The 15536-nt window shown below is 43.5% G+C and overlaps 1 protein-coding gene across 2 annotated transcripts in view; it reads left to right on the plus strand.

Annotated features, from left to right (window-relative positions):
• Positions 1-15536, plus strand: part of dock1 (dedicator of cytokinesis 1) — an 816280-nt gene that overhangs the window by 81257 nt on the left and 719487 nt on the right. For both annotated transcript variants that reach the window (XM_070876753.1, XM_070876754.1), the window contains exons 3-4: positions 6327-6367; positions 13808-13863. In XM_070876753.1, coding sequence (XP_070732854.1) covers positions 6327-6367; positions 13808-13863 — 97 coding nt within the window. The remainder of the gene's footprint in view (positions 1-6326; positions 6368-13807; positions 13864-15536) is intronic.

Genomic DNA, 15536 nt, shown 5'->3' on the forward strand with positions numbered 1-15536 from the left:
TTCTCCGTGCCTGAAGCACTTTCACACAGGTAGGAAGATGGTTTATTTAATCTTTTCTTTGCTTATAAATGTTTATTCAGGTTGGATTTATTTGTATAATATTTGTAGAAGTATAAATAAGGATTTACTGTAAAATTTAATGAGTTCCCCTCCCCCCCCCCCCCCACCCCCCCATCTTGTTCTGGACGCCTAATTTGTAACCTGCACCTGATTTTTTAATGTGTAGAACAGGTTTTTTCAGTTCTACAAAAATCTTCACTTGCTCCATTCTAACTTAGTTTGGAGTACGTTTTCACTGTGGAAACTTTGAAATCAGGTGTCAGTGGCCGGACACGCCCCCTTTTGAAGAAAAAATTCTGTTTCAAAGTAGAACTGTTCTACCTGACTAGAACTGCAGAAAAAAAAATGTGGAGAATTGCGATTTCTAAGATAGTCCGTTCTCCACCTAAAAATCAGGCGCAAATCATGTGGAAACTTGGGCCCAAAGTGTGTCTGTTATGGACAGGGTTGGCCGTCACCTTTTTTCCAGTTATTCAAGTAGAATTGTTTGCTGCTGATCATTTGGAATGGTTGGCCTGAAAACTGATCAGTTCATTTGTTTTTAAAAAAACACAACTTTTTCTCTTGTTTGCTTCATCATCATAGGCAGTCCCTCGAAATCAAGGAAGACTTGCTTCCACTCTAAAAGTGAATTCTCAGGTGGCTGTACAGTCCAATGCGGAAATTACAGTCTCTCTCACAAGTGGGCAGACAGTGGTTGAAGGAAAGGGTGGGTGCTGTATATGGTTTGCCATACGCTCCTTCTGCTGTTTGCGCTTGATTTCTTCATGCTCTCGCGACGAGACTCGAGGTGCTCAGCACCCTCCTGGATGCTCTTCCTCCATTTTGGGCGGTCTTAGGCAAGGGATTCCCGGGTGCCGGTGGAGATGTTGCACTTTATCGAGGAGGCTTCGCGGGTGAGCTTCAAACGTTTCCTCTGCCCACCTGGGGCTCACATGCCGTGTAGGAGTTCAGAGTACAGCGCTTGCTTAGGGAATCTCGTGTCGGGCATGCGGACGATGTGGCCTGCCCAAGGGAGCTGGTTGAGTGTGCTCAGTGCTTCGATGCTGGAGATGTTGGCCTGAGCGGGAACACTGACGTTGGTGCGCCCATCTTCCCAGTGGATTTGCAGGATCTTGTGGAGGCAGCGTTGGTGATACTTCTCCAGCGCTTTGAGATTATGAAAGTAAACTAGCAAGAAATATAAAAACAGATAGCAAGAGTTTCTACAGGTACATAAAAAGGAAAAGAGTGGCTAAAGTAAATGTTGGTCCCTAGAGGATGAGATGGGGAACAGGGAAATAGCAGAGACTTTGAACAAATATATTGTATCGGTCTTCACAGTAGAAGACATTAAAGACATCCCAATAATGGATAATCAAGGGGCTATAGGGAGGGAGGAACTTAATACAATCAGTATCACTAAAGAAGTATTACTCAGTAAAATAATGCGACTAAAGGCGGACAAATCACCTGGACCTGATGGCTTGCATCCTAGGGTCCTATAAGAAGTGGTTGCAGAGATAATGGTTGCATTGGTTGAAATCTACCAAAATTCCCTGGATTCTGGGGAGGTCCCAGCGGATTGCAAAACCACAAATACAACTTCCCTATTTTAAAAAAAAAAAGACGGACAGAAAGCAGGAAGCTATAAACCGGTTAGCCAAACATTTGTCGTTGGGAAAGTGCTGGAGTCCACTATTAAGGAAGCAGTAGCATGACATTTGGAAAAGCATAATTCAATCAAGCAGAGTCAGCATGGTTTTGTGAAAGGCAAATCATGTTTAACAAATTTGCTGGAGTTCTTTGAGGATGTAATGAGCAGGTTGGATTAGGGGGAACCAGTGGATGTGGTGTATTTGGATTTCCAGAAGGCATTCGACAAGGTGCCACATAAAAGTTCATGGTATTGGCGGTAATATATTAGCATGGATAGAGGATTGGTTAACTAACCAATCGGGATAAACAGGTCATTTTCTGGTTGGCAAATAGTAACTAGTGGAGTGCCGCAGGGATTGGTGCTGGGTCCTCAACTATTTACAATCTATATTAATGACTTGGATGAAGGGATCGTGTGTAATGTAGCCAGGATTGCTGATGATACAAAGATGGGTGGGAAAGTAAATTGTGAGGAGGACACAAAAAATCTGCAATGGAATATAGACAGGCTGTGACTGGGCTATAATGTGGGAAAATGTGAGGTTATCCACTTTGGCAGCAGAAATAGAAAAGCAAATTATAATTTAAATGGAGAAAAATTGCAAAGTGCTGCAGTACAGAGGGACCTGGGGGTCATTGAGCATGAAACACAAAGTTAGTATGCAGGTACAGCAAGTAATCAGGAAGGCAAATGGAATGTTGGCCTTTATTGCAAGGGGGAGAGAGTATAAAAGCAGAGAAGTCCTGCTACAACTGTACAGGGTATTGGTGAGGCCACACCTGGAGTACTGCATGCAGTTTTGGTCTCCGTATTTAAGGAAGTTATTTACTTGCATTGGAGGCTGTTCAGAGAAGGTTCACTAGGTTGATTCCGGAGATGAGGGGATTGACTTATGAGGAAAGGTTGAGTAGGTTGGGCCTATACTCATTGGAGTTCAGAAAAATGAGAAGTGATCTTATCGAAACATATATGATAGTGAGGGCGCTCGACAAGATGGATGCAGAGAGGATATTTCCACTCATGGGGTGGGGGGGGGGAGGGGCAAACTAAAACTAGGGGGCATAGTCTCAGAATGAGGGAAAACTAAAACTCGGGGGCATAGTCTTAGAATAAGGGGCTGCCCATTTAAAACTGAGATGAGGAGGAATTTCTTCTGAGGATTGTACATCTGTGGAATTCTCTGCCCCAGAGAGCTGTGGAGACTGGGTCACAATTTTTTTTAAGGCGGAGAAAGACAAAATTTTGAGCGATAAGGGAATAAAGGGTTATGGGGAGCGGGCAGGAAAGTGGAGCTAAGCCCATGATCAGATCAGCAATGATTTTATTAAATGGCGGAGCAGGCTCGAGGAGTCAAATGGCCTACTCCTGCTCCTCTTAAGTTCTTATGTCTGCTGTATATGGTCCACATCTCTGAGCCATACAGGAGGGCGAATATCACTACTGTCCTGTCGACCATAAGCTTGGTGCCAGATTTGAGGTCCTGGTTTTCAAACACTCTGTTCCACAGGCGACCGAAGGCTGCGCTGGAACACTGGAGTTGGTGTTGGACCTCGTCATCGATGTCTGCCCTTGCTGATAGTAGGCTGCCGAGGTATGGAAAATAGTCCACGTTTTCCAAGGCCTCACCGTGGATTTTGATGACCGGCGGGCAGTGCTGTGTGGCAGGGTCAGTTTGGTGGAGGACCTTTGCCTTACGGATGTTTAGTGTAAGGCCCATGCTTTCGTACGCCTCGGTGAAGGTGTTGACGATGGCTTGGAGTTCGGCCTCTTGAGTGTGCGCAGACGCAAGCATCGTCCGCGTACTGCAGTTCGATGATGGGATGGGATGACTTTGTATTTAGCCTGGAGGCGGCGAAGGTTGAACAGTTTCCCATTGGTTCTATAGTTTAGTTCCACTCCAGCGGGGAGCTTGTTGAGAGTGAGATGAAGCATTGCAGCAAGGAAGATCGAAAAAAGCGTTGGTGCGATGACGCAGCCCTGCTTGACCCCGGTTCGGACGTGGATTGGGTCTGTGGTGGATCCGTTGGTCAGGCTTGCATGTCATCATGGAGCAGGCGGAGGATAGTGACAAACTTTTGGGGGCAGCCGAAATGGAGGAGGATGCTCCATAGTCCCTCATGATTGACAGTGTCAGGCCTTTGTGAGGTCAAAGAAGGCCATGTACAGGGGTTGATGCTGTTCCCTGCATTTCTCTTGTAGTTGTCGCTTGGTGAAGATCATGTCCGTTATACCCCTAAGTGGGCGGAATCCGCACTGCGACTCTGGGAGGAGCTCTTCAGCCAAGTGGAGATGATGATTGAGGAGGATTCTTGTAATGACTTTCCCAGTGGCCGACTACAGGGAGATTCCTCTGTAGTTACTGCAGTCGGACTTGTCCCCTTTTTTGAAGATGGTCACGATTATGGCATTTCTGATCTCCTAGCATGCTCTCCTCCTTCCAGATAAGAGCAATGAAGTCATGCATTCGTGCCATTAGTGCTTCTCTGACATACTTTCGTGCCTCTGCCAGGGATTCCATTTGCTCCTGATGCCTTGTTGTTCTGGAACTGATGGATGGCCTTTTCTACCTTGTGCAGAGCTGGGGTTTTGCTGAGATGGTAACGGGTAGCATTCTGTGGGATGGAGTTGAGGACACTCGCGTCGAAGGGAGTCTTGGTTAAGGAGATCTTCAAAGTGCTCCTTCCAGCGGAACCTGACTGCCTCGGTGTCCTTAATGAGTGCCTCTCCGTTCTTGGTCAGCAGTGGTGTGGGGCCTTGGGTGCTTGGGCTATAGGTGGACTTGATTGTGCTGAAGAAACCTCGCACGTCGTGGTTGTCGCCAGCTGGATCTCCTGTGCTTTCTCCACCCACCTACTATTCTTTAGGTCACGAGTTTAGTTCCTCACCAGTGGGGAGCTTGTTGAGTGTGAGATGAACCATTGCAGTAAGGAAGATCAAGAAAAGCCTTCAGTTGCTTTGCTGCTCCCTAATTGGGTTGCTGCTTTAGGTTCAGAAATGCCTTGCTCTTGCGGCTAATTAGTTCCTGGATCTCCTGGTTCTCGTCAAAACAGTCTTGGTGTTTCCTGGTTGAGTGACCAAGCGTCTCTTTGCAGACGCTGGTTATGGTGGCCTTGAGGGCAGACCAGGCGCTGTGGGCACTCTGCGTCTCGGGGTCATCGAGGGTCGCCAGGTTGGCAGTGAGGCGCTGGCTGTATAGGGCTTTCTTAACTGGGTCTTGGATTTTTCTGCGGCATTGTTTCTGTTGCTTTTGCTGTTTTGGGGCTATATTGATAATGACGGAGCGGATTAAGCGGTGGTCCGTCCAGCAGTCGTTGGCTCCTGTCATGACGTGGGTCCCTTGCTCAGACGATGACTTAGTCGAGCAGATGACAGTGCTTGTTGCTATGATACCTTGTACTTGTCCCTCTGACGGAACAAGATATTGGTGATGCTCTCGGCATTTAGTCAGGAACAGAGTACCGCTGGAATTAGTTTCCCTACCCCCTTCTGCCAATCACGCCTCCCCAAAGGTCTGTGTCCTTACCAATTCTGCCATTGACTCAGGACAGCGAATGTTCGAGTCTGGAGTAGAATTCCTCTTTGGTCTGCTCTGTTTCGTCGAGTGTTGGGGCGCACGCGCTGATGTCCGGGCTAGGGTGAGTCAGAGAGTCATGAGATGTTCGCTTATCCCGCCAGCTCATCCTTGATGGCGAAGCCAACTCCATGGAGGCGACGTTCTTCTTCTGGTTTGCCTTTCCAGAAGAAACTGTAACCACCACCTTATTCTTTGAGCTGGCCATTCCCTACCCGCTGGGTCTCAGGGCGGCAATATCAACGTTGAAGCGTATGAGCTCCCGGGCAATGATAGCAGTGTGATGTCTGTCGCTGTTGGGGTTGTCCATGAGGGTCCTGGCGTTCCATGTCCCGAACTTCATTTTGAAGGGTGAAAGATGCTTGTACATGTGTTCTTTTAACCTGGGGTAAGGGGGGGTCCAAGACGACTAGAGACCAGGCTCTACTGCATGGGCTTAGTTGCCTATGGTGGGATGTGAGCCGTAAGCTCGGCACTGGGCGGCAGCGCCTTCAGGAGAGGTGGTGGGAGATCTGAGAGGTGATGAGAGGTGGGGCTGAGGGACGCTGGGGCCCTGCTCCATTTTAGCTTCTCGAGAAGCTAAAATGTCGTATGCTATGCCTACTTTCTACAGGCCTTTTCTCTTTTTACTAGCCATGCTGGTCTTTGTGCAGTTGAGTGTACTCCTTGCAGTAATGCAGTCAAAATTAAAATTCGGAGGCGGGAGTGATAAATTCACCATTAAGTGGTGCATGCATTCAATAAATTTTTTCATGTTTGTTTCTGATAAAAAGTGAAAAACTGGAAATGAGCTAGTGTTTTTTGTGCACCATTTGCACTGTGACCCTCGCTGAAACAGGTTAAAGTTAATTATAGTACTTCCTCCTTTCCATTCAAAACAGCGGCAATAGTGAATTTCCTTGTTTCTTTATTTTGACGGCTTTGTTTTGTATAGACTATTAATCCCATCCATTCTGAAGTGATTAGCTAAATTCAGATATCCTGTATAATGACTAAATAAAAATGATCACTATAATTTCACATTAGCTGTATTTAACAGTATATTTTTCATTTTAGGTTGGTATAGAGGATACACACATCGGCGCAAAGCCAAAAAGGTGAGCAATTTAAAGTTTATATAAATATATCTGTTACGGGATTTACATAGCTATTTCTTTGTGCATTGCGATCGATTGCGAAAAGTATCCAATTAACGTGCTAGAATATAGGAATTGCTAGCCATGATAAGACCAAGTTCTGGATTTTTGGCTTTTAAGATTTCGGGGCAATAATGATGATTGGGCGGTCCTGATACTGCCTGGAAAAAGTTTGCGCCTCAGTCAGAAAAATTGGGCAGCTGGGCCCTGAGTGTAGGCAGAGCGGTAAAGGAGGCGTGTTGCACACCCTTCTCAGGGCGCTAGAATGGCTGAGCATGCGCAAATCCTGAGCTAAAGAGCCGACCTGGGAGCGCTCAGCGGTCTGGGGAGAAAAAAAACACACACCAAAAACATTCCCAAAACCTAGCCCACGCCACCACAACATAAATCACACAAATAATAAAAGAAAAAACAATCACACTTACCTGAGATCGGCATTACTTACCTCACTGCAGCCGCTACAGCTCAGACCGCCCACTTTCACAGGCGTTTCCACCAGCGTGCACTGCGGGGCGCTACGGGTCGGCAGGAGTCAAGAATCGAGCCGATGTCTCAACCAGGGACATTGCACACTGGCTTAATGTTCCGCGCTGCCCCGAACCTGGGCAGGACTGGAACCAATGTCCTCGGGGGAGTGTTTGCTCGTGCCGTTGGGGAGGGTTTAAACTAAAATGGCAGGGGATGGGAATCTATGCAGGGAGACAGAGGGAAGTAAAAAGTGGGCAGAAGTAAAAGGTAGGAAGGAGAAAAGCAAGAGTGGAGGGCAGAGAAATCAAGGGGAAAAAAATCAAAAAGGGCCACATTACAACATAATTCTAAAAGGACAAAGAGTGTTAAAAAAATAAGCCTGAAGGCTCTGAGTCTCAATGCGAGGAACATTCGTAATAAGGTGGATGAATTGACTGCGCAGATAGCTGTTAATGGGTATGATGTAATTGGGATTACGGAGACATGGCTTTAGAGTAACCAAGGCTGGGAACTCAACATCTAAGGGTATTCAATATTCAGGAGGGACAGACAGGAAGGAAAAGGAGGTGGGGTAGCATTACTGGTTAAAGAGGAGATTAACGCAATAGCAAGGAAGGACATTAGCGTGGAGGATGTGGAATCTATATGGGTAGAGCTGCGAAACACCAAAGGACAGAAAGTTAGTGGGAGTTGTGTACAGACCATCAAACAGTAGTAGGGAGGTTGGGGATGGCATCAAACAGGAAATTAGGGACGCGTGCAATAAGGGTACAGCAGTTATCATGGGTGACTTTAATCTACATATTTGGGCTAACTAAACTGGTAGCAATACTGTAGGAGGATTTCCTGGAGTGTATAAGGGATGGTTTTCTAGACCAATATGTCGAGGAACCAACTAGAGAGCAGGCCATCCTAGACTGGGTCTTGTGTACCGAGAGAGGATTAATTAGCAATCTGATTGTGCGGGACCCCTTGGGGAAGAGTGACCATAATATGGTAGAATTCTTCATTAAGATGGAGAGTGACACAATTAATTCAAAGACTAGGGTCCTGAACTTAAAGAAAGGAAACTTTGATGGTATCAGACAAGAATTGGCTAGGATAGACTGGAGAATGATACTTAAAGGGTTGACGGTGGATAGGCAATGGCAGACATTTAAAGATCACATGAATGAACTATAACAATTGTACATTCCTGTGTGGCGTAAGAATAAAAAAGGGAAGGTGGCTCAACAGTGGTTAACAAGGGAAATTAGGGAAAGTGTTAAATCCAAGGAAGAGGCATATACATTGGCCAGAAAAAGCAGCAAACCTGAGGACTGGGAGAAATTTAGAATTCAGCAGAGGAGGACAAAGGGTTTAATTAGGAAGGGGAAAATAGAGTATGAAAGTAAGCTTGCAGGGAACATAAAAACTGACTGCAAAAGCTTCTATAGATATGAGAAGAGAAAAAGGTTAGTGAAGACTAATGTAGGTCCCTTGCAGTCAGAATCAGATGAATTCATAATGGGGAACAAGGAAATGGCAGACAAATTGAACAAATACTTGGTTTTGTTTTCACTAAGGAAGACACGAATAACCTCCGGAAAATAATAGGGGACCGAGGGTCTAGCGAGAAGGAGGAACTGAGGGAAATTCCTATCAGTCAGGAAATGGTGTTAGGGAAATTGAAGGGACTGAAGGCCAATAAATCCCCAGGGCCTGATGGTCTGCATCCCAGAGTACTTAAGGAAGTTGCCCTAGAAATAGTAGATGCATTGGTGGTCATTTTCCAACATTCCATGGACTCTGGATCAGCTCCTATGGATTGGAGGGTAGCTAATGTAACCCCACTTTTTAAAAAAAAAAGGAGTGAGGGAGAAAACAGGGAATTATAGACCGGCTAGCCTGACATTGGTGATGGGGAAAATGCTGGAATCAATTATTAAAGATGAAATAGCAACTCATTTGGAAAGCAGTGACAGGATCGGTCCATGTCAGCATGGATTTATGAAAGGGAAATCATGCTTGACAAATCTAGAGTTTTTTGAGGATGTAACTAGTAGAGTGGATAAGGGAGAACCAGTGTCTGTGGTGTATTTGGACTTTCAAAAGGCTTTTGACAAGGTGCCACACATGAGATTCGTGTGCAAAATTAAGGCACGTGGTATTGGGGGTAATGTATTGACATGGATAGATAACTGGTTGGCAGACAGGAAGCAAAGAGTGGGAATAAATGGGTCCTTTTCAGAATGGCAGGGAGTGACGAGTGGGGTGCCGCAGGGTTCAGTGCTGGGACCCCAGCTATTTACAATATACATTAATGATTTAGACGAAGGAATTGAATGTAATATCTCCAAGTTTGCAGATGACACTAAGCTGGGTGGCAGTGTGAGCTGCGAGGAGGATGCTAAGAGGCTGCAGGATGACTTGAACAGGTTAGGTGAGTGGGCAAATGCATGGCAGATGCAGTATAATGTGGATAAATGTGAGGTTATCTACTTTGGTGGCAAAAACAGGAAGGCAGATTATTATCTGAATGGTGACAGATTAGTAAAAGGGGAATGCAACGAGACCTGGGTGTCATGGTACATCAGTCATTGAAAGTAGGCATGCAGGTACAGTAGGCAGTAAAGAAAGCAAATGGCATGCTGGCCTTCATAGCAAGGGGATTTGAGTATCGGAGCAGGGAGGTCTTACTGCAGTTGTACAAGGCCTTGGTGAGACCACACCTTGAGTATTGTGTGCAGTTTTGGTCTCTTAATCTGAGGAAGGACGTGCTTGCTATTGAGGGAGTGCAGCAAAGGTTCACCAGACTGATTAAGAATGAGAGGGAATCTCATAGAAACTTATAAAATTCTGACGGGACTGGACAGATTAGATGCAGGATGAATGTTCCCGATGTTGGGGAAGTCCAGAACCAGGGGTCACAGTCTAAAGATAAGGGGTAAGCCATATAGGACCGAGATGAGGAGAACATTTTTCACCCAGAGAGTTTTGAACCTGTGGAATTCTCTACCACAAAAAGTTGTTGAGTCCAGTTTGCTGGACATATTCAAAAGGGAGTTAGATGTGTCCCTTACGGCTAAAGGGATTAGGGGGTATGGTGAGAAGGCAGGGGTGCGGTACTGAGGATGCATGATCATCCATGATGATATTGAATGGCCTGCTCTTGCACCTATTTTCCATGTTTCTATGTAAACCGGCCCTCAAAACCCCAATGGGGCGCTGGAAGTTGACTGTCCAGAAGAGCTCACCGCCACCATTGCCACCCCTCCGGGGTGAAAACAGAGGTGGACAACAGCGGACAATCCAGCCCCAAGACCTTTCTAGTCACCTGTTGCTCCCAAACATGCTATACTTACCATATGTCATGTGTCAAATTACTCGTACTGTATTCCAAGATATTGTTTTCTGTAAGAAATCTTTCTAATTGGCATTTGAATGAATGAGTACTGTCTGATTCCACCATCTCCCACGGGAGTCTGTTCCATAGATTTACCACTCACTCACTAAAATGTTTTGACAGATTAGTTTTGATGGCAGCTTTCATGATTAAGTTTACTGTTTTTACAGAACAATGGATGAAATTGTGGAATTCAATCCATTAAAATTCCAGAATCCTTTGCACTAATGGAATTTGATTTAATCCGCATAAACCAGTGACCCTAATTATAAACAGATGGAATTGAGGAATGTGAGAGGTGATTTTAAATATTGTGCTGGCCGCCTGACCCCTCTGGTGGGAGACCAAGTCCATTTTGAGGGCCGAGCCCGGGCAAGATGCTGCTGGTGAGCTTTACGACCCAACAGGTGTCCTGCAGTAACTTGCCGTGCAATATTGGGCAGTCTGTCTGGCAGAAAGGCAGGTTCTAGGGAAATGAGGAGTGGGGTGGGCCTGTTTTGAAGCCTGGAGGAACACTGCCGCTCCTCCTGGCACCAATAAACTAATTTTCAAACTATCTTTTTGAAGCTTCTTCCTGGCCACCTAGTTTTAGTAAGCAGAGCCTCTGTAGCACAGGCATCACACAGTAGGCCCTCTAAATTGTATTGAGGCCCTATATACATCATAGGATCCCAATTTACACAGATTAATGAAGCTCCCACCTGATTTAGGCAGGCCACTGGGTTGCCGAGCAGAAGGCCGAGTTAAAATTGCGGCGGAACAGGCTGGTAAGTGAACCACCTCGATTCTTAACTCTACTGCCTGTTTTCATTGGGTGGAAGGAGTTAAAATTGCCTCTCTGATCTTCAAAACAATAGCAAAAATTCCAGAATCCTTTGCAAGAAAAACTGATTTAATTTATTTAGTGACTGCAAATCATGGTGAATGGGATATAAAAAATGTCTTTTAACTTTAAAATATTACAAGAGCATTAAATTATGAACTAGAAAAAAACATTCTGGTTGCATAGCTTGCCTTGTCTTTTAGGTTTGTGAGCAGGAACTGTTCAGATCACTTTCCCTCCATCTTGGTGTAAGCATTTGTTACTTCGATATTACAGTTCTGTCCAGTTATTTTTGAATGTGGCATCTGAGTCCAAAATCTTTGAAGTTCAATGCACTTTAAACATTTATGAATTCTTTTTATTTTCAGTGAGATAATTACATGCAGGGCATAGTTGATTTGAAGCTTATATTATAAAGAAAATTGACTTTTTGCTTGGCTGAGTAACTCAAATAAAAGATTTAGATTTTCAGCTTTATAATTTTATAGGATTTGTTGAGTGTGTGCATCAACAACAACTTGTATTTATATAGTGTCCCAAGGTGCTTCACAAGAGTGCGGGCAGGCACAGCTGGAGTGGCGAGGTTGGGGCGGAGGAGCGGCAAGAGTTCGTAGAGGGCGTGATTGGAGTCCAGAAGAGACAAGGGCCCAGGGGCAGCACGGGCCAGCCCACACTGCGAATATGTGTGCACGCTAGGTCCGTGCAGCAGAGCTGGTCTCCGGTCATCTTGGTTAATCCTTGCCACTGGACCTAGCTCTATCAATCCCGTGAGGTGGCTGGTGTGCAACGGCCACCACACGTTTAAAAAAAAATCCACGCACAGGCATCTTTACACTCTTCAAGATGTAGTTCAGGACCTGGAATATTAGGTCCTTCATTGAAACACCTGTGAAGTCATCCCTTTTTGGCATGGATGCAAGTCATCTTTGTTTCAAGGGACTGCCTATGATGATGATGATACAAAATTAGGGCAGGTGACCAAAAGCTTGGTCAAAGAAGTAGGTTTTAAGGAGCGTCTTAAAGGAGGAAAGAGAGGCGGAGAGGTTTAGGCAAGGAATTCCAGAGCTTAGGGCCTAGGCAACAGAAGGCATGGCCACCAATGGTTGAGCGATTATAATCAGGGGTGCTCAAGAGGGCAGAATTAGAGGAAAGCAGATATCGCGGGGCGGGGGTGGGGGGAGAATTGTGGGGCTGAAGGAGATTACAGAAGACGAGGCCATGGAGGGATTTGAAAACAAGGATGAGAATTTTGAAATCGAGGCGTTGCTTAACTAATGTAGCGAGCATTGGGGTAATGGGTGAGCGGGACTTGGTGCGATCAAAAGTAAATAGTCTGTCTCCATCTATTCCACTCCTAATACTGAACAACATCTGATGTGAGTCTTTTTGATTTCTGCGTATACAGTCCTTTTAACGTCATCTTCACTTTGTCAGCAGCAAATCCTGCCTCAAATTTAACAATATAAAACATTATTCACGTGCCAAAGATTAAATCACAACCTCCTAGCTAATGTGTACAAGGACTGCTCATTACATGGTGCAGATCGATGTTACTCGGACGTTTTCCCACTTTTTTCTCTGTAATCACTAAATATTTAAGATACCTCTCTCGCTTACTTATACTTTATAACTTTGTTTTACATGAAAAAGGGAAAGCTAGGAAGTTGTGTGGCTGGCATAAATTTCCATTCCTTTTAATAACTTAAATCAGAATTTGTCTTTTTAAGTCCTGGGTATGCTCATTATGTTAAAAGGGAGAACACATTGCAAAATTACACTAATGGAATGATTTACATAAACTAAGGAGCCTAAATTTAAAAAATAGTTTTCCTGCATATAGCTCGGAACACAATATTCAAGTACTGTGCTCTTTTAAAAAAAAAAAAATTATGCTGTAGCAACATGGAATTTCAACAAACCTGGTTTCAGAACACTTGATTTTTTTTTTCCATTTCAAGTATGGATACACTTCAACTATATCGATTTTAAAAAGAAAATAAACTGAAGAGACGGTGGAATTTGATTTACTTAGACTTTGACTTTGGATATTAAATCTTAAGCCACAGTGAATTGATGTCATAGTCATTAGGGCACAGAAGGCGGCCATTTGGCCCATCGAGTCCATTCCGGTGCCAGTCAGTCCCATTCCCCTGCTCTATCCCTGTAGCCCTGCAATTATGTGTTTTGCCGTATCAACTGAAATTTTCCGACAGCCAGCACCTTGTGCTTACCATTAAATTTCTAGATCTGCAGTGGAAACAATTAAGGTAGGTAATTCTAAGAGTTTACAATGTTGTGATTTATGGTTCATTAGTGTTCATTTCTTTTATGCATTTTCAAAAGACCCCAATGCATTACTGGCACGTCTAAGTTCTGCTATTAGTCTGGGGAAAGTAGTTTTCTGTAATGCAGTTACCCAGCTGAGCTTATTGGCATTATAAAATGGTCTCATTGCAGTTTTGGAACATTGACTATGGCATGTGATTAATTTGAAACTGTGGTGTATTAAAGAATACATTTGTGAGTGGAATACGACAGTAGTGTACAGCAATATGTTAACAGCCTGATATATCATCATCTGTGCTAATTCAATTTGCAGTGAGCATTTGTATGCACTGATCTTGGCAAAGTTCTGAAGTATTTTTTAAAATATGAAAATTAATAATAAAATGCCATTTCTGATGACAAAATACCACTCTTCTGATTAAACATTGTTTTCTTACAGGGTATTTTTCCTGCTACATATATTCAACTCAAGGAAGCAACAGTTGAAGGCAAAGGGTGAGCTAGAATTGTCTTGCAACAAGGTGGTACTTACAACATTATCCTTCAGATATCCTGATGGCTCAAGGAGTTTATCTCGTGACTCGTTGAATATTGCAGCTAGATAACTCTGTTGTTTTTAGCTGTTCCATTATAGAAAGGACAATACAGCTATAGAGTGCACACAACCTACATTCACCAGGTTGATGCTAGAGATACAAAACTAGTTATAAGGAATAGCAGATGCTAAGCCTTGTTACACTTGAGCAAAGCAGATGAAGAGAAAATTAAATAGAGATTTAAAAAATTAGTATTAAAGGTTTTGATAGAATAAATAGGGAAAGTTTGGGGAATTAGTGGCAAGGAGTCATCAATTTAAAATTTTCAGAGTGGGAGAAATTACTTCATGCAGATTTTTGGAACATGAAATGCTTTGGTGGGGGGTGGTGGTGATGAGAGAAGAAGTATTACTTGAAACAGAACAGTGGGATTAGTTTTGGATTGCTGTAGAAAGGAGCAGGAACAGACAAGATGGGCTAAATGATGGTCTGTTGTGCTGCTAACATCTATGTAGAAGCAACTGTAAAATCCACTAATCTGTTGGTTGGTTTATGTGGATGTAAAGAGCAAACTGATTCTTTTCCCAACATTTAATATTCATCAGCTGCATGAGCACAAAATGTATTAATTTAAGCCAAACAAAATGGCAGGGAGGGGGATGAAATTGGTGACTGCATTAGCATACTGGCCTTTCATTTCTGGGACCTGGATTTGAATCCAACCTAGACTAATTGGTTGGAAATCTTTACCAATTGTAAGAGTATTATTTGAAATAATTTTAGGCAGTTTCAATTCTTCAGCTTCACAGTGCAGAAATGTCCTCAAAGTAGTGATCTCTCTTAAGTTATAAGGATGCCTGGCGTAAAGAATGGAAAATGTCAGACCAGTACAATATAGGGTGCTCCTTAGAGGTTAGCACAGATTTGAGAGAATTTTACTCTACCGTAAATTCATGCAGTCCCTGAATTGAGCAGGTTTGAAGCCCAGGTGACTGGAATAGGGAAAATATTACTTTTTCCAGTGGTAACATGCAATTTTGTGCTCATCCATTCAATAGATGTTTAATGTTGAGGAATGGGTCCTTTGTTTTAAGAACATAAGAAATAGGAACAGGAGTAGGTCATACGGCCCTGCGAGCCTGCTTCACCATTCAATAAGATCATGGCTGATCTGATCATGGACACTGCTTTCTGAGTCCTTCGGCAGCATCAAACAAACATGTGGTAACACCTTGATGGAAAAAGAGCAAAAATTCACCCAAAATCGTTTTTGCAGGTATCAAGCTTTTATTCTGAATAATGTACTTTATGCTTTGTGTAAATACTTCTAAATTGATTTGAAAATGTCGAACAAAATAGTTTAACCGTGATTTCATTGGTTTAGTGACATTACGACGCTGTGAAATTAGAATTTTTCTTTTTGTTCAACAGGAGGCTTGTTCATTTATTATATTCTGACAGTCTTGTAAACTATGTTAGGGTTATTGCTATAATTAAATGGTTTAAATTGTTATTATATAGTGCTTTATGAAAAAGAATGCTTTCAAAATTAAGAATGATTTAAATTTGTTCTCTAGATTAAAAATATGTATTCATATTTTTATGTACTAAACATTGGTGAGTTTTGGGGAA

Source organism: Pristiophorus japonicus, chromosome 3, assembly GCF_044704955.1.
Source record: "Pristiophorus japonicus isolate sPriJap1 chromosome 3, sPriJap1.hap1, whole genome shotgun sequence".
NCBI classification, from domain to species: Eukaryota; Metazoa; Chordata; class Chondrichthyes; family Pristiophoridae; genus Pristiophorus; species Pristiophorus japonicus.